General features: G+C 39.8%; 1 protein-coding gene across 1 annotated transcript in view; it reads left to right on the top strand.

The window, feature by feature from the left end:
- The window catches only part of cnnm2b (cyclin and CBS domain divalent metal cation transport mediator 2b), a 57014-nt gene that overhangs the window by 12426 nt on the left and 22269 nt on the right, over positions 1 to 22319 (top strand). The window contains exon 2 of the mRNA XM_072384355.1: positions 19367 to 19510. Coding sequence (XP_072240456.1) covers positions 19367 to 19510 — 144 coding nt within the window. The remainder of the gene's footprint in view (positions 1 to 19366; positions 19511 to 22319) is intronic.

The following is a 22319-nucleotide window of genomic DNA, read 5'->3' on the forward strand; positions in this document are numbered from 1 at the left end:
GTGCAACAGACCACTTTAGACACTAACGCTGTAGTCACTCTTCTGATTCTGCAATGTTGACAAATTATATATCTGTATTTATATACACTGATATGACTTTAGAGAGGTCAGGATGAACGAGCAAAGATGACCAAAGGCAGGAAAACAATGATAGCTTCTGTGCTGTTATAGCTGAAGTCTGACAGGGCTTTTCAGATGAAAATGGTTACTTAACACAGCATGGAGGGGGGGGGGGGGGGGGGGGGGGGGGGGGGGGGGGGGGTCTATTCTATAGTGATTGTGTGGTGCTGAAATCAATTGAAAACTATTGTACGTCTTGCATCTTGAAACCAAATTCTTGGTTCACAAAGCTTTCTTTTTTATTTCCAAACCGATACTATGTCGACCTTTTGCATGAATTTTTTTACATGGATGATATTTATGACCACATCTTTATCTGGTGTGGCTTTAACTTAAAGAAAAATCAGGCTGTGCCTCCGACAGGGACAGAAAACCCTGCAGCTTGGTCAGGCTAGTATCCAGGCTCAGTGCAGCACACTCAGGGAAGCAGAGCCACTTGCTTGTGCAGCAAGTCCCATCCCCCTCCTCCCACATTCCCTTTCTCCCTCTTCTCTCCATATTGTCCTCTTCCCCATTTCCCCTTAGTGTTATAAATTACAAACGACACAAACCTCCAGGCCTAATGCCCTGCTATGGACGCCTTCCAAGCTGCACTTTTTGGAGAGCCAAGAGGCTGGCTTCATTGATAACACCGGGCACACTGTCCATCTCTTTATTTACTGGCAGAGGGAAAGGCCCAAGACGGGCCCTCCACAGGCCCAAAAGACACCAGTGCTTTTTACAATCAGCTGATGGAGCCTAGTTTTCTGAGACTTCAGCAGTGTTAGCCTCTAATTCCAGCTGGCCGTGTGAAACACAACAACAATGAATGAAGCAGTGAAAAGCGAAAAACCCCTGAACTCGTAGAGGACACCTTATGACTTAATTACTAAATTATTTATGGATTTTTAAAAGTCTGATGGAAAGTAGTCAGTCACTTTGGAGAGCATTAGGAAAATTCTCACACTGCTGTTTCGGTTTCTTAGAAATTGGCACCAGCCACCCTTTAGCATTTATTAGCAAAAGCCAATGAGCCATGAAGTGTCATTCTCGAAAGGACATGTGACTATTGCATGCTCTTACACTGCAAAAGGGATATTAAGGTGAAAAACCACCCCAAAAAGCACAGTTTTAGTATAAAAAGCTAGTCATGACTTGAATAGTTTGATATTTTTCTAAGAAGTTGCTCCTCTTAGTGTTTGACCTGAATGTAGCTCTCTCTACTGTCCTGAAAACTAATTGATATAGACAGTACTACAAAAGGTTGATTTTCTGGATTAAATACCACTCCTTACACAATGTAGAAATGTTATTACTTTTTACTTTAGTGAAATACAAGTTTTCCCTGAGGGGAATAGTTGCAGCAATTTATTGAAGCATGTGCAGCAAAAAACATAAATACAATATATAAGGCAAAGACAGAATTTGTACAATTCTAACCAACTCTAAGTCAGTATTTGGTCTGAGCGTCTTTATTCTTCAACACAATCTGAACCCTCTTAGACAAGCTTTCAGTCATTTCTTTAAGTAGTCTTCAGGAATAGTTCTCCAGGTTTCTTGAAGGACACCCCAAAGCTCTTCTTTGGATGTGGGCTGCCTTTTGTTCCGTTCTCTGTCAGATGATCCCACACTGCTTCAATAATGTTGAGGTCCGGGCTCTGGGGAGGATTCATCCCTCCATAAGACCTGCTGCCACTGATTTTCAGTCCACTTCTTGTGTCATTTGGCATAGCTCAGCCTTTTCTCCCTGTTTCCCTTCCTTAAGAATGGCTTCTTGACAGCCACCCTTCCATGGAGACCATTTCTGATGAGGCTTGGGCCAACAGTAGATGGATCAGCTGAAGGTCCAGATGCATCTCTCAGCTCCTGTGTCGGGTCTTTGCTGAATTTTTTCCTCTTTCTTAAGGACATCACTTTCAGATCCTGTTCATCTGCTGTAGATAGTTTTTTAGGCCTGACACTTCTTCTTTTCTCCTTCACTTGTCCAGTTTCCTCAGATATTTTAAGGACACACTGCACACCATGCTGAGATATGCCAAGTATGACATCTTTTTAGCTGAAACTAAAAATGGGAACAAATGATGTGTCTTTGACTATGTTCAGACTGCAGGCCTTAATGCTCAATTCTGATTTACTGCTCAGATCCATTTTTTTGTTGGTCTGTTCACATTACTCTTTTTAATGTGGCGAATATCAGATTTCAGTGTGAACGATTCACCATACTCACCCGACCCGCAGGAGCAAAAAAAACAAAGACATCACTAGATACAGGAATTATCCTCCCAAATGCTTATTGAGTCCAGCACCTTGCTAACGTCTGTCCTCTCGTTCATCTTGTATTTAAAAGACAGTCGCAGACGGGTGGTGACTTCCACCTGTGGAGAATTCTGTCGAACGTTGATCAAGAATTACGCATTGTTTACGCACAATTACGTGAAATTACGCATGAATTGCGGTTTGATCGTACAGACTGAGGTCGCATTGCAAAAAATGTGATCTGTATCTGATTTCTAACCTCATACTGAAGTGGCCCAGATTAGAATTGAACAAATCGGATTCCACGTGACTTGTCCTGTTCACACTGTCATGAAAAAACATGGCCTTTGTGACAGGCTGCTAGTAACAAAGTGCTCACAGATACCATCACAAACAGGTTAATTCCTTGAGTTTGGTGCCTTTTTTTTAACGAGTTCAGTGTCTTAAAAAAATCCTTTGACAATGGTCGGGTACAAGGACTGGATGGAAAAAGTGAAAAAGCAGCCAATATCCAAAAAAAAGCTTTGAAAGACATGAGAAGCGTGAAAAATGATCAATCAAGACCACTTTAAAAAATCACAAGAGAGTCTGGCTTATTGGAAGTAACATATAAGGTGATGAGAGGTGGCTCAAGTCTTTTTCACATAACTGTGTCAGTCTATGCAACTTTGCTGTAAAGACACATGCATTTTTAGGTCATTCAATGCTCTTGGTGTGCCTGCCCTCTCTGGAGTCTCCCAGCTAACAGCAAGAGAGGGAACTGCTAGTAGAGCCCCACTATGGGTTGCGGGCCCCAGCCACTGCTCCAGCTGACCCTCCAAACCAGATTCAGCCTCTAAGCCTTAACCCCACCCACAAATGAACCTCCAGCTTCATGTATTTCTCCTGACCTGTTTGCCTCAGATGCAGATGGCTTTTCACTGCCGTACTCGTGCCTGAGTCTTGTATTCTTTGCTTAGGAGAGACCAGTCGTATTTATTGATGTCAATTTAACACGCACAAACATGTTTGGAATCACTGGAACAGCAGATCTATTTCAGGTTGTCCTGTGGTTGATAAGAACGTGAAGCAGCTAGTATTTTATGGGTAATACTGCAGTTAATTATTAATCAGCAGGGACTTAAAGTTTTTATTACCATTTAAGCATTTTGGGGTCAAGACTTGGTTTTACTCAGAAAAGTTCTTTTAGATAGTGTTCAGACAAAAACAGGTGGTGTCCGCTGGCATTTTGTGCTCAAGGTTGTTTACATCTTCCAGGTGTGTTACAGTTTTTGAATTAAGACAAACTGAAGCCTGAATGTTTTGTGGACTAGTGGGAAGACATGTTAAAATCTATTTCACCTTCTAACACCTCCTTTACATGTTAGTATATTACTAACATGCCTTTACGTTCAAGACAGGCAATGCAAAGCTCTGCACTATGAAATTGCTACTCCAAGTCATCCTTTAAGTTAGAAATCCATGAGATCGAACCAGAATTGTTCTTGAACTGTTCTCGAAACTCATAAGTTATACTGAGTGTTAAAATCTTAAGTGAAAAGAACTTGAAAGTTCTATGTTTTCTACCACATTCTCAAAGCTTGTTGCATAAAGCACAGAGGCTTTATTTTATGAAGCACTTAGCTCATTCTAGCTTTAAGGATTTCGCCTCGGCTAATTGTTTTATATGAGGTATTAATTCTAAGTTTTAAAGCCCCAAGCACTCAGTGCCAAGACAGAGCGTTTTCAGGTGTTTAATTGGTGAGGAGTGCATCAAGGGATTCTCCAGGATACAACAGAAGAGAGTATATTTGATAAATATATTGATTCATATTTGTATAACCTCTTGACAGAATATTTCCTCCTCTGAAAAATATAATACAAATAATTAGAAAATATTTGGTTAAAAATGCAGGCCCCAACACAGAAACTCAAGTTAGAGAACCTTTTGTCAGTAAAAAACAAAATGAACAAGTACATCTGTGGTTTCCACTTAGCCATAAAATGACCTGTTTACACCAGATTCTTCTTAGTTTTGGAAGTATGAGTTGTGTCCATTTGAATGTCTGCATCCTGTCCCTGCAGAGACAGTAATCACAAAAAAGGCACCTAAAAATCTGTTTCAAGACTTCACAAAGACCAAATGTTCCGGTGGTAGTCTTTTCAGACAATGTAAGCTACCCAATATGACATTAACCTCTATGGACAGCACTGAAGGAATAAACAAAAAAACACTTTTGCTTGTGTTTTGGCACGAAACCTCAAGACTTTGCTAAAGAATGTGAGTGTGGAGAGAACATCCTGTTGCCAGATGAGACAAAGACTAATGAATTTGGTAGAAATGTCATTCAGCATGTGTAGCATGAGCCTGGCCGGACAACCATGGTGTCACAGCCCTAACAGTAAATTAGCATATTTTCATGAAACTAGACAAAAAAATTGAATTGTTATGTTATTCTGACCATAAAAGGATAAAATCTAACCGACAGCTCAACCCGAATTGAAGCGAGAGGACAGTGAGCCGCTAACTGGATGGTAACAGCAAGAAGACGGACCATTTTAGACATTTTGACAAGACACACACACAGATTCTCACTATTTCAGCAAAAAACAACCTTGGCGCATATTTGAAAGTTGCCCTGGTGCGCCTCTGTAAAAACACTGTCGCACTGTCTTCCAAAATGATCAAAGAATGAAACGTTTGAGGCCTGACAATGAGAACATTGTTAAATTAGTTCAGTGATGGTGACAGCAGCAGGTCTGAGCTGTGTTCAGCTGTTTATGAGGGGAGGGGCTGCTAGTTTGTCTGCTGCAAAGCTGTAGAAGAAGATTTCTGTCAGTGGAGCCGGCGAAGTTGGCAAAACTGACATTAATGCTGTTGCAAATGAACATCTAGTTAGATGCTAAATCTAGTATCGATCAGACTATCGACTGTATCTAGTTACCACAAATCCTACTTCACTCACATAGTTTTTAGACTGTTAGAAAACTGGACCAGACAGTAATATAATCAGCAGTTCAAGCTTTAAAGATTTAATATTAGAACAGGTCAGGAAACCTGCAGCTGTTTCATGATTCTTTAAAGATAAAGATAGTTGTGCTTTCACTTGCATCCGTTTTTCCTTTAAAAGAAGCCTCAGTTCTCATCATTGTGGGATGTGCTCACCATTCAGCAGTTGCAACACTCACATAACAGAGCAGCACCTGATCGCAGGCCCATTCATTTATCCCCACTGGTTTCCCATTGATGCCTCTCCTTATGACTGAGGCCCAAAGGAATCTCCACCCAGGGGACCTTTCAACAACAAACGCAGCCAGCTACGACAGCAAGCTGCTTCTCTGAATGAACAACAATATTGCTCCAGCAGTGTGTGTGTGAGACTGTACTGTATGTGTGTGTGAGTGTAGTCAAACAACACTGGCTAGTAGCAGCAGAGTGACCAAAGCCTTGTAAACACAGTCAGGAGCTGGAGACTGAAATTTTTTGAACATGATGAGTCCAAATATTTTCCGTACCAGTCACAATGTTGGACGCACTGACTGACTGTCCAAGCCTTTGACTGCCCTTGTTTAAAGCTGTGGTGGGTGGGTAGTCATCCTTCACTTCCAAAGCTTGTATGTATCAGGATGTAATAAAAACGCTAAATACAAACTCTGAGAAACAACAGCACATCACATATTAGGGCAAGTCATTCTATATTTAGTTGAAAATACACTAAATACACCTGATGATTCAAAAGTTGTAGAACCTTTAGCAACAATAACCTACAGTAACCATTTTCAATTAGATGTTGTCTCTCACATCGTTGTGAATGAATTTAGTCCCACTCTTCTTTTTGTTGCTTCAGCTCATTGAGGTTTGTAGCGTTAGTTCATGCACAGCTCTCTAAAGGTCCCACCACAGCATTTCAGTCAGGTTGAGGTCTGGACTTTGACTGGACCTTTGCAACACGTTGATTCTTTTCTTTTTCAGACATTCTGCTGTAGATCTGCTGCTGTGTTTGGGATCATTGTCCTGTTGATGATCCAGTTTCAGCCCAGCTTTAGCTGTGGGACAGATGGCCTCACATTTGACTCTAGAATACTTTGGTATCCAGAGGAGTTCATGGTGGACTCAATGACTGCAAGGTGCCCAGGTCCTGTGGCTGCAGAACAAGCCCAAACCATCAGCCCTCCACCACCATGCTTGACAGCTGGTATGAGGTGTTTGTGCTGATATGCTGTGTTTGGTTTCCTCCAAACGTGCTGCTGTGCCTTATGACCAAACATCTCCACTTTGGTCTGGTCTGTCCAAAGGACTTTGTTCCAGAAGTCTTGTGGTTTGTTCAGATGCAGCTTTGCAAACCTAAGCTGTGATACCATGTTCTTTTTAGAGAGAAGAGGCTTTCTCCTGCAGCCCTTCCAAACAAGCCATACTTGTTCAGTCTTTTTCTAATTGTGCTGTCATGAACTTTAACATTTAACACGCTAACTGAACATGCTATTATAACCCATATCAGATTGATGTGCAGCAACAGTTGCTTCTCTAAGATCATTGCTGGTGTCTCTCCTCCTTGGCATTGTGTTTACACACATCTGACTGCTGCAGACCAGCAAACTGACCAAATTTCTGCTTTTATAGAGGTGCTCAATCATCAGTTTAGCAAGTGTATTTTAGAACCAGAAATCAGAAATCGCTTTATTTCGCCAAATGTACAATGTACACAGGAATTTGACCTGGTAACAATGCCACAGAGCAATAAAATAACAAATTAGAAATAACAATAAACAACAGCATTAAAAATATGGTAAATTATTATTATTATCAGCACCTGGCTATGGAAATGATAAAGGTGAGCTTAGTTCTTCAGACACTGCTTCTACATTTTGGTTTAGTTGTTGTTAAATAAATAATGACACGGTGTAATATATAGTGCGTTGTTGTTATTTTGAGATTGTATTTACCTAATCTGACCTGTTAAGAACCAGATGATTTTCTTTTAGTGTCCGAATATGTAAAATCTTGGAATTGAAGGAGGGTGTACTTTCTTTTTCACATCACGTTGCATCTAGAATTATGTAAAACTGCATGGCTGCACACTAATAAACAATTAGGGCTGTAAAGTAAAACTCAGTGTGATGCAAATGGACAAAACAGGGATTTTTATTAGGACTTTCTCAGTGGACCTATGGATAGCATCTATCCATATGACTGCATTATGGCTTCACACGGATTCAATCCTCAGAAGAACTTAAAACAATCGAATGTAAGCCGTCACAAAGATGTAGAAGAGTGCAGTGAGAACAAGCTATAGTACCATTAAAAAAGATGCAGTAGCCATCCTTAAACCACTTAAAACTCTGACAGTATGACGAACATTGCATAACATCAACCTCTATGAATGCATCCAAGAAAAGAAAGTGTGCTCCTCGGTACACCAAAGAACAGTCTTTGGTCGGATGAGACCAAGATACATTTGTTTGACACTGATAGGGCCCAAATAACACGCTGAATGTGTGGTTCTAGCAGTGGTGCATTGAGCTGTGACTATGATGATATGGGGCCACAGGCGTGCAAAAGGTGTCGGGAGGAAGATTTATAAATGGCTCAGAGAATACTTGCGGTTATACTAAAATACTGACTGACAACATAACACTCGGTCTCCAGAAAAATCGCAAACAGAGCGCCAAAGCCTGAGAAAAAAAGTCAATCTAACTGTGCTGTCTGACTTGAACTGAATAAACACCTTTTAAAGAAGATAGAGTGTGTATGTGAGTGTTGTAGTCAAGACGACCTGAACGGAGACCAAGCTGATACGAAGGCCTTTAAACAGACACAACACCAAGAGTTTGGGAGGTTGAGAACATTTCAAGACCAGATCCAGACCAGGTAGAGGTTGAACTTGGAAACTATAGACATTCAATAAAAGCTAATCTTAGACACACCCACAAAAACATTTAGATTCTTCTTTATTTCCCCTCTCAGCTGCCCTGCACATGTTTGTATAAAGTGTGTTGATAAAAGTATCACAAAGCTGAGTTTTAGGTCTAAAAATTTTCCATGGTCGAACAATCCATCTTTGTTTGCCATCTTTATTCTGGGTAAGCATACAAGCACTAGATTTTTACTGGTTAGGAAGTTAAACTGACATGCCTATGTGAAGCGTACTAGAAATCAATTCACTTTCCTTGAATTAAGTCTGCTAGTGGCCAAACAACCAGTCTGCCTGATAAGCATAGAAGGGTCCTCGCCCTGCGGTTAGAGTTGACCGAACACCAATGTTAACTGACCTTTTACCAGCTACACTTGCTTTAAGTGACCTGTTTCATTTTGGTTTATTATAAGCACAAACTTAAGTTAGGTGGACAGATTAGTCCCCACAGTTTCACACCATGTTATAATTATTATTATAGTAGTGAGTGTGTGTGAAATGTGCTGACGAGGAGTGAAGCTAACAGCGTTCATTTTGACTGTGGAAAACAACTCAAACCTCATAAACTCAGAACGTTAGGGCATGTTTTTACACCTGCTCACACTGGCATCAGGTTTTCTTTGGCGCCTCATTTTCTCACCTGAAGAACAGCAGCGTTTTGCCACAGCGATAGCTTCCACTCTGCCATTGCAGTACCACTGCAGTCTTTCATAAGTAAATGGTTACTATGCCGCAATTTCGAGGGGATTCAATGACTGTAAAGTGAGACAGCGTTGAATAATTTGATGTTTGAATGATATAAGACAGAGACTTATTTGCTTTTGTTGCACAATGTGGTTTCACTCATAACAAAGTAATAAAAGCAACCTGACATCGATGTAAGGTGCATGAAGAACAGACACCGTCTCCATCAGTAGTTTTGTGAGTGAGAAGGGCTTCATGAAACTGGTGCATCTCTCACCTCAGAGCACCGGATTATTCCAATAGATTACTGTGTGTGTGTGTGTGTGTTGAGTAATATCATGGTTGTCTTAATCAAAATAATGGAAACATTTGTGTACCACACAGTTTATTTGTTTTTTGCTTCTCTTAAACACGCAGTTATTTTAGGCTGTTCCATCAAGTTTGTTTTTATCACTTCAAAGAAAAAAAAAAGGTTATTTAGGTCTTCTAAAATTCTTTTTTCGCTGTCAGGATAATGGATTTTGTTGCTGTTTTGCTGGGGTCCGAAGGGATACGGGTGGATCAAGAATGCAGAAACTGTGGGTCTGCAGAACTGTACAGAGGAGGGGGTCTAACTCACAGACAGAGGGGCTTGTCTACAGACTGCAACAGGGAGGCTAAATGCTATGTTAGCAGAGGAGGATATGATATGTGAAAATGAGCAGCAATTTTCTGTAGAAAAACACAAATTTGTTCTCATGTTTTGACAAAATGTTTGGATGCACATTACAAGTCGGGCATTCTGATTAGTGTGAAGGTAACTCCCCATTTGTTGATGAAATTTGGTCTTGAGAAATATATAATTTCAGTTTCATATAGAATATGTATGAACTATGGAATTATTTAGGCTGTGTGCTTCAAACCAGAAGCTTTCAGGACACCGTCGAGGCAGCATGTTCCAGCTGTGGTGCTTCGAACTGTTTCCTCAAATTATGTTTAGTCCTTTACGATCACTACTCTAATGCTAACTGTTTCGGATGCATTCATTGTTCTGCTTTAATGATACATTATATCATGTGGTCGACCTGCCCAGGATGCAGCCCCTTTGCAACCCTGAACTGGATAAAGCAGGTACAGAAAAAGGATGGATATATCATTTAGTTTGTTAAGAGGGTCGTCTGCAGATTCCAGGTCTGCTGATAGCAGTAGTTGAACTTAGAGCAAATTATTCAGATAGACTTGTCTTCTTCCTCCAGTAGCATGTTGTATTCCAAGACCACAGCTCAGGAGTGTAGCAAAAGTAGCAGTGACCACTGCTCCGAGGTCAGTATTGTACATCAGAGAACAGCACTTGTATTCATACTTTGGAGTTCAGTGTAACATGCCTCAAAAGTGACAGTATGGGATGTGATTACATCTGTGTTTAACACACAAGTCAAGTTAAAGCGTCTCACACTTGTCTCTGAATGTGTCATCTGTTGTTGACAGATGTTATCTCACAAAAATGCTCCCAATAAAACGATCTCAGACTTAGTCTACTTTTTATTCTTACTTTGCAAAGAACTATTGTAACACACGACCCTCATTTGTCAGATTTTTGCTAAATTATACTGTTTGAATGAAATTAAACTTTTAGTGAATTTGTTATTTTATATTTGAACTTTCTGCTCTCCTCTCTAGTTTCTGCAGGTAATTATTGACCCATAAAGCCCATAAAGACTCTATGAGAGATGCAAAAGTGAAAGTTCACCTATTTCAAGCAGCAGCTGTGATGCTCTTTACGTAACTAATTGTGGAGTTTATTTTAGTCTGGTTTATTTCCTTGTTTCTATAGATAACTCACAAGATATTTCATTTATCAGTACGATCTATAGCAGAGGTTTTCAAAGTGTGAGGCGGACCTCCCCCGGGGGGCTCTGAATAGTTTCACGGGAGGCTAAGTAAATGGAGAAGATAAAAAAAATGACTTTACTTATCAAAAGAATAACACATTTCTCACAAAGTCAGAAGCTAAAAAATACCTCAGGACAGTACTTAGTGGAGTCTCAATATGGAAAACTTAATGCTTATTTTGTATTGGATTAAACAACATAATTGATCATGATTGTATTGAGGACTTAAGCACCGTGGCTCACTGTCTTAGACTTTGAAAACTCTTCATCTATAATACTTATGGACACAGTTATACACAAACATGCAGACAGATAGATTCCATTTATGTCTCTGGATAAAACGGGTTAAGCCACAGAATTACTCCAGATGATTTCACTACACATCAAACCCATCCTCAGTGTTTCTAAAAACCAAGAGGCTGTAAATAGTCGGTGCGTAACCCGCATCGGGGGAAAGTCTTTATCCGTGTCAGTGGAAAAATGGGTCAGAATAGCTGGAAACTGCAGATTTTTTTTCACCGGTAGATGTAGAGGAGAGATCATGCAACGGGTTCCCATCACCCTAACACTGCACTATATTTGTCAGTGTTCAAATATTTGGAAAAATGGGGGGAGAGCAAGACAGGGAGGGGGGCCAGTGATGAGTGTCCACAACAGATACCGACCCCTCTGAGCCTTAGGTGCCTATTTATAGGGGGGAAAATTGCGCTATGGAAAAATATGACAAAGCTGCATTCCATAAATAAGCTGGGAATGGTGGAAAAGAGCACACGGCTTAGTCTCTGAAGGCCTGAATGGAAGTTCTCAGGCTTTGGGGTATTGATGGATGGATGGATGGATGGATGGGGGACAGATAGATGGGTGGATGGGGGACCGATGGATGGATGGATGGATGGATGGATGGATTGACCTACTCAGGATCTCTGCCAAATGACGGGATGAAATGAGCCTATTAGAAATATTCTTCTTGAATTCCTCTTTTGTTGAGTTTCATCCACAGAATTCAATATGTTTTTATTACTAATCCCACTTCTCTTAAAATTAAGAAGTGTGGTCTTTCCATATATTCTATATTTCTAGCTTTACGTTTGGAATAAAAATGTTTCTTACTTGATCACAGACATCGAGACACTGAACATCCCTCAAAGAATTAAACTTATTGATTTTGATAATCTCCTTATTTTTATTCCACTCCCACCTGTAGAATCACACTTTTGTTTTAGTTGAAATGTCTCTAAAGTCTTTTGGATAGATTGTCGTGACCCTCTGTGGACGTAGTTATGTTTCACAGCACGATAATTGATGATAATAACTGATGATAGGGACACTCATCTGGTTTGATAATGGTAATTTGCATCACAATTTTAACAGTCTAAAGTGATGATGAACAAGGTAATTATCAATGTGGACGTGTCAGCAAGCTGATGCTAACCTTTACCTCTTGGCACTCCATAACTTTATTATGTATTTTTTCTATTATTTCTGCATGAACATCATCTAAAGGATCATCAGATTCCCACACGAGCCCTAAAAGAAGATATACAGAACCCAGTTAAACAAATGAGAAATACTTGAAGATGAACCTCTCTCAGACTCACATTTCAACTTGTCTATGTTACATAATATAGGAGGTGCTTGACCAAAAACATCAATGATAAAACATCATCAAAGGTCATCAAGCACCAGCAGTAGTGACACACGGACAAGGCTGAAAATAAGCCCATTTATTTGAACTTTATTTCAATATATTTTATATTATCTTATTTTCCTTCTATCTTATATGTGTGTGAATGTGGGAGAATATATACAGTTTTTTCTTTTATGAGAGCAAGTTAATTTCGCTGTGTGTAGTTTGATTGATGCTAGCATGTATGCATGTATACTTTCAGTTGGTCCCAAACTGACCTTGGTGCTCTTCACATGCTTCAAAGCATAATCAGCACATAACAGTAGAAAATAACCACAAAGGCATACTGTACCCCTCATTTGTTAAATAAATAAATAAAGCGTACAGCACATATGAAATGTACAGAGCATTTAGGCTGTACGGTTTATGAAGGTCTTTGGTGTAATAAGTCAACAAGAAAAATCCCAGTATCAGTAAGATGTAAGACATGTAGTGGGAAAAGGAAAGTGGTCCAATAAAATGGCCTAGTGGAGCTATAACTGTAACAGGACTTAACCGCATGTGTCAACACTCTGTGAGTGTTTGAAACAACAGCTTAGTACCTGAACTGATTAAGCACCTCCTGGTATTGTGCCTCTGCTGCCTATATTCTTGAGGGAAACAAAATAATCCCTCTGCATGAGTGTGTCTACGTCACCTAGTCACAAGTGGAATCTCAAAACACCGTTTACTGTACTGCTAATGACATAACTATTACTCTCAGAAATGTTCAAACAAACAGGCAGTTTGATGACTAATTCCTTAATGGGTTAAACTGAAAGTGAATTGACCCCTGGCCTTGTTGTGTGCCTGTGCACTGAACTACCCAGCCTCAGACCAGCTAAACCGCCCCAGATGTCAGGCAACAGTGGTGGATTATAGGACCCTAGACAACTGGTCTACGCAAGGACACGCTTTCCATGAAGCTGCTGCCAAGTTTCAGGCTCTGGAGGGTCCAGAGGGTCATCCTCCACCCTCCACCTCTAGCCCGCCCTCACAAAACTGACTGCCTCTACAGCAGCTAAGGAGCTATGAATAAACATGCTGTCATTGTCTTGTATTATATTTATGGAAAAGATAAGCTGCTTTTTTTTCTCTCTCTCTCGCTGATGTGGTATTTTGTCATTGTGGGAAACTGGAAACTATGCACCCATCTTGTGGGACAGCAAGACACAACGATCTGGAGTGGTGCTACCGTGCGAAAGAGTGTGTGTTTGTGAGTTGATTTGTATGTGTATGTATCACTGAGGGAGGCTGACTTCAGACTCTAAGGTAGAATGAGTTCACATGGGTGCGTTTGCTAACACTGTAGCTTTCATTTTCTCATTAATTTTCCTGCTGCTCCTGTGTTTTAAAAACTTCTATGCTTCTGCTTGTAATTGTGTGGGTTCGAGATATTTAATAACCTTATTTTAGCATGAAAAGAAGAAGCTAAGCATGCCCTGCTGCCTGAGTTTTAACGAAATGGGATGTCAGGCTAGCATTTATTAGACACTGAATGTCAAAGTCTGCCAGGCATCAGTACCTGGCTTAGTTGTGTTGTACAGCTACCATTGACACTGTAATCATTGACCAACATCTTTAATAAACAAGAGAAATTGACATAATTGTCATTCCAGCAATTTTTCTGATACTTTACTTCCCAACAATGCTTTGAGCTTTCTGCTAACATCAGTTTACATGGTCACAGTGACAATATCAACATGCTGTTGATAGTTAGCTAGGTCCCGTCTTCATTCAGTGTGTTAGCAAATTGGTTTTGCATGTATTTGAGCTGAAGCCTCTCTGGATGCTCTGGATTTCCTCTAAAATCTTTACTGTAGCGTAAGTGGAGATTATAAATTGGCACAATGTCACCTGTGATGGGCTGAAGCCCCTCACAACCATTCTCCATTCAGGGTGGGACATTTGGAATAATGTAATGGCGACCGCCACTGCCTGCTATTAAACTTCACACATAAATAACCTTTTGAGTGCAATTCAAAACGTAAGCTAAAAAGAAAAGAATAAAGTTATGTTGCATGGTTCCGCCTGCTCTTTCTCGTCTGTCTGTCTGCACTGTGAGCAGCATCTTTTCATGTCACTATATTATTATTGGATATAAACTGCACTGATTCATTTTTCACTGCTCTAAAGGAATAAAGTAGTAGCATAAAGCTGGCTACATAGTTCGCATGTCCTTCTGGGTTCTTCGGGCCTCAAGTTTACAATGCACGAGCCTCTTATTGGTCAATATTACATTCAAAAGATGTGGAACAGCAATTCTCCTGCAAAATTTCCCCTCAAAACAAGCATCCATGTTGTTCTTATGCTCCTTAACATCTTAGCCTGGTATGTCGTTTTTCTGATTGGTGTTAAGATCAGTCTGTATGGTTACAAATATTTGTGTTGCATGTGGTACGTCACAGAGGTACCCAGTGGAAGATTTACATCACACAAGCCTCTTGGTCAAACGGATGCAGAAAGAATTACTCGAGTCATTTTTCTGAGCCTTATACTCAGCGTTAGCAGCACTGTAGAAAATGTCATCACACATTTGTTCAAAGACCGCAAGCTAGTATGTCTTTGCTCTGATGCCATCAGATTTAGTTGCAAAAAGTCAAATTGTTTTGTTTTGTTTTGTCTGGTTTGAAATCAGAATTCCCCTAAATAGGGAACCTTGCTCAGCCCTACTCCACAGGAAGGAGCAGGTTTAGCTAATCGGTTGTAGTTGGTCATAATTCTGAAGGAAATGGGAAATTAGTGTTACTTGGAACCTTTGAAATTAAAGGATTACTGACGTGATTGAAGTTTGTAAAAAGCTGTGGTGCTATGATCACCAAACTCAGTCAGGATTCAGCAACTTATTAAATTATTAACGAGCACAGACATTTGAGCCAATGCGTCAGATAGAGGGTGAAATATTTCACCGGATAAATGCAAATATGGACCTCTTTAATGCAAATACGCACCATAGTTATTATTTAACTTATGGGGAACATAAATTGGTGGTAATTAAGATTAATTTTGTGGGAGCCATGAATATTCTAAACAAATCATTTCAATCTGCTTGTGTTACTAAATGAAACAAATCTACGGACAAACATTCAATCAAAACATCCCTTGTTGAATATATAAGCTGCTGACTTCCAACATGCTGAATGGTATAAATGAAACATTGCGTGTGTTATTTTCTTTTGCATTCTTTTCCATGGAATCTGTGAAATTTCCATCTCTTTACATTGCAGCCCGTGGGACAGACTCTAGAATAAACAGCATTCAGCTTTACATAAACATGCTTTTCTCTGTCATTTCCATTGAATAGCTTTCCACTCAGTTTTTCTTGTTTTAAACTCACGACCCATGCTGCCACCCCTGATGCTTTCACAACAGCGCCATCTCTGAGACTTAAAGTCACCTCCTCTGCGTGGTACAAGGAGCTGATGGAAAGTATACTCCACCGACATCCCAATTAGATTAATCTAACTTGTCAAGCAAGCAGCTTGTGCCGTATCATTTGCGTGTGAAGTGTGCCTGAGCACGTGGTCACTCGGAGAGCAGGACTTATTGGACTTATTGTGCTTAGTCTCAGAAAGGTGTTCCACAGCTTTATCAGTATGCTTACATAAAGGTCATAGGTCGGATCTTGTTACCTGCCAGACAGATGAGGTTAAGGTGACACACATTCCTATTGGTTGTTCCTCATCCTCTGATAAAGCTGAACCAGTTTTTCACATGTGTAACAGATGGAACAACAACAAGAACACTGCGTTCTCTCAAAAGATACTGAACTAAATCAGTTAATGTGCTTACTTTTTGTTGAGAGGTGGTATTGATTTATGTCTTTAGTTTGTATCTGTCAGTCTGTCTGGTGTCTGACATTATCATAAAATTAAATTATATATATTGTAGGAATATTTGGAGCTAATTTTCTTTGGACATGAAACATTCTGTATTCTTAGATACATTTAAGGATTTGTGGATTATCAGGCTTGAAAGTGTGTGTCTTTCTGGAGCAATTGACTCTTCTCGCAGTTCTCATCTGGTATCTTTCATTTGAGAATTTTGTCAAGAGAAAACAGATGGATGTAAATGGGAAAGTTCATCTTTAGTCACGATAATTTACCTTTTTAACGGCAGCCATTTTTACCTGTCAAGGTCCTAATGTCGTTCAGACAAATTAAAAAGATAATCTGTTCTGTGTCAGGCTTTAAAATGGGGTAAATACAACCTCAGATGAACAAGAGCACTTCAAATATCATTATTTTTTTTTCATTTGTCATCCAACTGTGTCATTAATTATTTACCAAGAACTAACAGAGGAAGTTTGTGACAAACAATGTACTCCCCATGGCTTGTAGAACAACCTAACTGAAATAACTTGAAGTAATTGATTTTTGTATAATGTTATCAGTCTCTTAAATTGTTGTGGAGGAGTTTTGGCCCACTGTTCTTTACAGCTTTGCTTCAGCTCATTGAGGTTTGCAGCATTGGTTCATGCACAGCTCTCTAAAGGTCCCACCACAGCATTTCAGTCAGGTTGAGGTCTGGACTTTGACTGGACCATTGCAACACGTTGATTCTTTTCTTTTTCAGACATTCTGTTGTAGATTTGCTGCTGTGTTTGGGATCATTGTCCTGTTGATGACCCAGTTTCAGCCAAGCTTTAGCTGTCAGACAGATGGTCTCACATTTAGAGTACTTTGGTATCCAGAGGAGTTCATGGTGGACTCAATGACTGCAAGGTGCCCAGATCCTGTGGCTGCAGAACCAGCCCAGATCATCAGCCCTCCACCACCGTGCTTGACAGCTGGTATGAGGTGTTTGTGCTGATATGCTGTGTTTGGTTTCCTCCAAACGTGCTGCTGTGCATTATGACCAAACATCTCCACTTTGCTCTGGTCTGTCCAAAGGACATTGTTCCAGACGTTTTGTAGTTTTTTTTGTTCAGATGCAGCTTTGCTACCTAAGCTGTGCTGCCATGTTCTTTTTAGAGAGAAGAGGCTTTCTTTCCAACCCTTCCAAACAAGCCGTACTTGTTCAGTCTTTTTATAATTGTACTGTCATGAACTTTAACATTTAACACGCTAACTGAGGCCTGGAGAGTCTGAGATGTAGCTCTTGGGTTTTTTTACAGTTTCTCGTTTTAATATACATTTTTCAGAAATGAAGAACATTTCTAATTTTAGAATGATGGACTCATATTGTTTGAAAATGGGTTTATAATCTTTTGTAGGTTGACGGGCTCCTAGAAATCTCCACACTCCATGATTGTACTATTGCATGTTTCAGAAGGAAGATATTTCTTTACAATGAGAAGAAAAGGAAATTCATCATTGAATTAGCTGATATATGCTCAAACCAGCGATAAAGGCGACAGTTTCTGAATGAGAGACAAACAGGGTATGATTTGTTTATAGACCTGACATGGGTGGAGTGGACACCATGACAGAGGAGGAAGTATTCATCGATCTGTTTCACTGTGCTGTGTTGTGCTGGCTGCTTCATTTCACTCTCCTTCCCTTGGCAGTTCAGAGTAATTGCATGCTCAAGGAATTCTGAGGCCTCACTGCTTTAACCCATGAGGCTCCATTAATGTTTGTCTTAGCTAAATCCAACCTCTCAGTGACAGAATAATATGCTGAGAAATCCATTCACACCCTCACAGAAATAGCAAGACTGTTAGGTAAGACTTGTATATCGCCTTACGTTTGCAGACTCTTCATATCAGAGCATGTCTGTGTTTACATTATTAATACATCTCTTCGGGGAGCTAGTCGATTGTGATGACTTAAGTGTGTTTCTTCAAACCATCAATTCCACATCTCACTCTCACACCATTCTCAAATTCAGGCTCTCAGGCTTAGTCCAATTCACACTGGTGTGCTGCAATAGTGTCATGAAGAAGCAGGAGCTGCAGTGCAATAAAACACTCAGATGATCAGCTAGAGGTCCTTTGATTCTGTGCCTGCACCAAAGCAGCCAACACATTAGCTGAACCAGCCTCAGAGCATAGCGATGTACCTGCTCTCACTAAAAATAAACACCCGCACGTACTACCCCGACATGTGTGCATGCACACATGCACACTGACATCCTCCATTTTTTTAACATCCAGGTGTATCTGCATGCAAACGGCCCATTTTGAGACAATCTGATCACACAGCAGAGGTTTGCCCAGTCTGCTTCTTTGCTTGGTGAGAATATCGCCAGGGCGGAATGGAAACTTCATTTTGCAGGGGCTAATATTAGCCCCTGCCTCTGGAAAATTCCTTTTAAATGATCACAAGCTGAGAAAAGGCAAAGAATTTGTTTAGTGTTTTGCCTGAAAGTCTTCTCTGCATACACGGCAGTTTGTTTCTTTTTTTTTCAGATGGTACAGCACACAGGAGGGTCCTGGGAACACAGATGTGAAGGCAAGGAGGGCCAAAGGGGCTGATATGATGAAATTTAGAGCTGTCTAACTGTCCGCCCTGTCTGTCTATTTGGCTGGATGTTATTTTCCTATTTTTTTCCCCAGCACTGTTAACGGTTTGACACTTTAACTGCTACGTCCTGCATTGCTGGTCATCGATCTAAAACCAAAAAACAGTTATTTCCTCTGATTTCTTTGTGTCTCCTGCCCGTTGTGTGATTTGGACTTTAATACTTCAAAGCAACATCAGCATCATGATGCCCACAACCGTATCTGACATTTATTGTTCCTATTTCTCAAAAAAAAAGAAAAAGAAAAAGCTATAAAATATATATTATTAATCCACGATATATGTCAGATTTGTTCTGTATAGACTGAAGTTGGCCATGTGTGTTTCCACCTGTTTGTCCCCCAGTAACCTCATGTTCACTGCCTGAACTATGTTTAACTTTCTTTATCATTATATGACCCTAAGTTTATAACCTGTGTGTCTATGTTTTGTTAGGAAAATCCCACCTTGCCATAGTTCAGAGGGTGAACAATGAAGGCGAAGGAGACCCTTTCTACGAGGTTCTGGGAATTGTCACCCTGGAGGACATTATTGAAGAAATCATCAAGTCAGAGATTCTGGATGAGACTGACTTGTACAGTAGGTTCTCCTCTCAGAGCTCACAATCCTAAATATGATATGTTTTATTTTAAAGGTGTTTTGTTCGACAGTGGGTAGACAGGAAAGGGGTCAGAGAGAGTGGGAAAGCATGTGGAAAAGGGCTCTAGGCTGGGACTAGGGGGGCGACTGTATTGAGGTATCACAGCCTCTGTATATGGGATGCCTGCTCCACCAGTTGAGCTATACTGCACCCATGTAAATGTAACGTTAACAGCAAACTTCCTGAAAGTAACCAGTGAGCTGTAAAGTGTTTCTCTACCTCAAACTGTCGATACAGAAGGACACTGTTTGTTGCTGTCTAAAGTGAAACTGGTGGGTATGGAATCAGATCTGAGCCAAACTTTGAATATCAAACAAAAGTTAAAAAAAATTAAGACTGTAATATAATAATGATAATTCAAAGGTAAAAATGATTATCTGCAAACAAATTATTTGTGTATTTGTAAAAAATAATGTTTTTTGTCTGACATCATATCCTTTTATTATCACTTACTGATCAAGACCATCATCTTTGCAGTTAAGCTGATGGCTCTCTTCTTTGCACTGATTTTTTTCAGGGTATCCGCGGGGTATTAAAAAGTCTTAAAAAGTCTAAAATCCAATAATTTGAAGTTAAGGCCTTAAAATGTCTAAGAAAATCTTAAAATGTCATAAAATGTCTTAAATACGTTTTTGAAAGGTCTTAAAAATGTATTTACTTTATTTTTATTTAAAACAAATGTATGAACTTCAGTCTTGCTTTTAATTATTTAGATTTTTGAGGACGCTACAACATAACAACAAAACGGAACTAAGGTATCTGTGCACCCCGGTCACAATTTATTGAGCACAACTAGTTAGTGTGCTGTGCGTGCGCCCCGGTGTGTTGACATGACATCTGTTTTCTGTTATTGCTCCATGTGTGCCGTTACCGACACACGTAAACTCAGATCTGACCACATATATTCTGTCATAGCGACAAGCTGCTGTTGCATATAAGCGACGTCCCGTTAACGGTCTATTTTCCTCTGGATTCCGCTCAGGAAACGAGAGCAGTCTAACGTTACGTGCACTGACACATGCATGAAATTGATGAGAAACCCTAACGTGATGATGTTAGTATACAATATAAAATCATGTTACTGTGCACCATGTCACCTAATGTTACTGTAATTACTGTACTTTCATGTCTCCATTAATATGGCCCTTCACAATCCACTTCTTCATCAGTTCGTTTACATATAAGTGTTGCAATTCAAAGTTTACAGTTGAACAAATATTAGTTCACAATAGAGAGGCTTCTGGTGTTTTTAGTTAGGTTAAGCATTTTGTATTCCAATGTGAAAGAGCTGTAAAAGAAATCCTATACTTTGCAAGTAATTCCGGGCCTCCGAGTGTCCTTCATGCCTTTTGTACTTTTTTGCCAGTATGGTTGTGAAATGGGTCTTAAATTGTATTCATTATGGTCTTAAAAAAGTCTTGAATTTGACTTGTTGAAACTTGCAGAGACCCTGTTTTTTTATTGCAGTTCTGGCACAAATGTTTTTGGAACCACAGGAATGTTTTTAGGGCATTAATTCCCATTTGCTGATAGCCATAGCCATAGCCCAATGTAGTCAGTGGATTGTCCAGCTTTGTACTTGTGGGCTGAACTCCAAAAACTCATAGCTATGTAACCATATGGCTCGTGAACAGATAGACTTTACTGCAAAAGGCCGATCTTAATTCCTGGTTAAATATGCAAGTGCGTGTTAAAACAGTTTTGTTATAAGCATGAAAATTAGCCGTGGAAATCAGTCACAGTGAGCCATCACTCAGTGGAGCTAATTCATCAGTATTTTAAGTATCGTCTAACTCTTTCTATGGGGCAACTTTGTGGGATTGAGCTGGACCCAAAAAACTTTAAGATGCAGTTGCAGGGAGGGTAACAATCAAATGATATAGATAGAAAATTATCTAATTATTAGTTATCAAAGATTGACTTTACTTAAAAGTTGAGACTGCAAAGCATCTAAAGAGAGACATATTATCAATACTCACTTGTTAAATCTTGTAGGAATCCAGTATAGTTTATTAATAGCTGATTAGAGCCCAGTTTCCAACAACATAAACCTGGAAAGTCTGCTAGCTACGCTGGGTATCATCCGACATCTGAGCCGTCTTTTAAAAGGGGGAATAAACCAATGAGAAAGAATCCTTTGAAAAACACCTAAAATGCAATGTGTCGGAAATGCAAACAAAAGATCTTTGTCACTGCAAAGATGACAGTCAGAGCAAAGTGCGGATGGAGCAGAGGAAACTCATCAAAGAAAGGATGTATTATAAAACAACAAAAGACTGAAATGTTTTACAATTAAATAATTAGTTTGCAATTCATAAGTTTGTTTTTTGAAACAACTTTTTGTTTGCTTCAGTTAGACTTTTTGTCGTTCATTTATTTAGTTATATTGGCACAAATCTGATTCCATACAGTGTTGGAGGACTGTAAAGTGCTGTGCTGCTGATGGCCACCATGTCCAAAACCTCTATGGGTTCGTATGTTTGTCCAATCTTTTGTTTCAGTTCTCCAGATCTGATAAAAATAACCAATTTCACCATCCAAATAATGATAATGAAAAATTTTATCAGCTTTACCTACATGGCAACGAATAACGGAGAGACAAAAAGTGAGTCTATACTTGCACTTCAGATTAAAGCTTTGGCTTTAGATTCCCGATCAGGTGATGTGAACCTCCTGCAAAATGTAACTTTACGCAGACTGCAAACGTTCTGATTGGTCAGTTGTTTATCCAGTGTGTACATGGTCTGT

This window comes from Leuresthes tenuis, unplaced genomic scaffold (assembly GCF_036924035.1).
Source record: "Leuresthes tenuis unplaced genomic scaffold, fLeuTen1.0.hap1 SCAF_4, whole genome shotgun sequence".
NCBI lineage: Eukaryota > Metazoa > Chordata > Actinopteri > Atheriniformes > Atherinopsidae > Leuresthes > Leuresthes tenuis.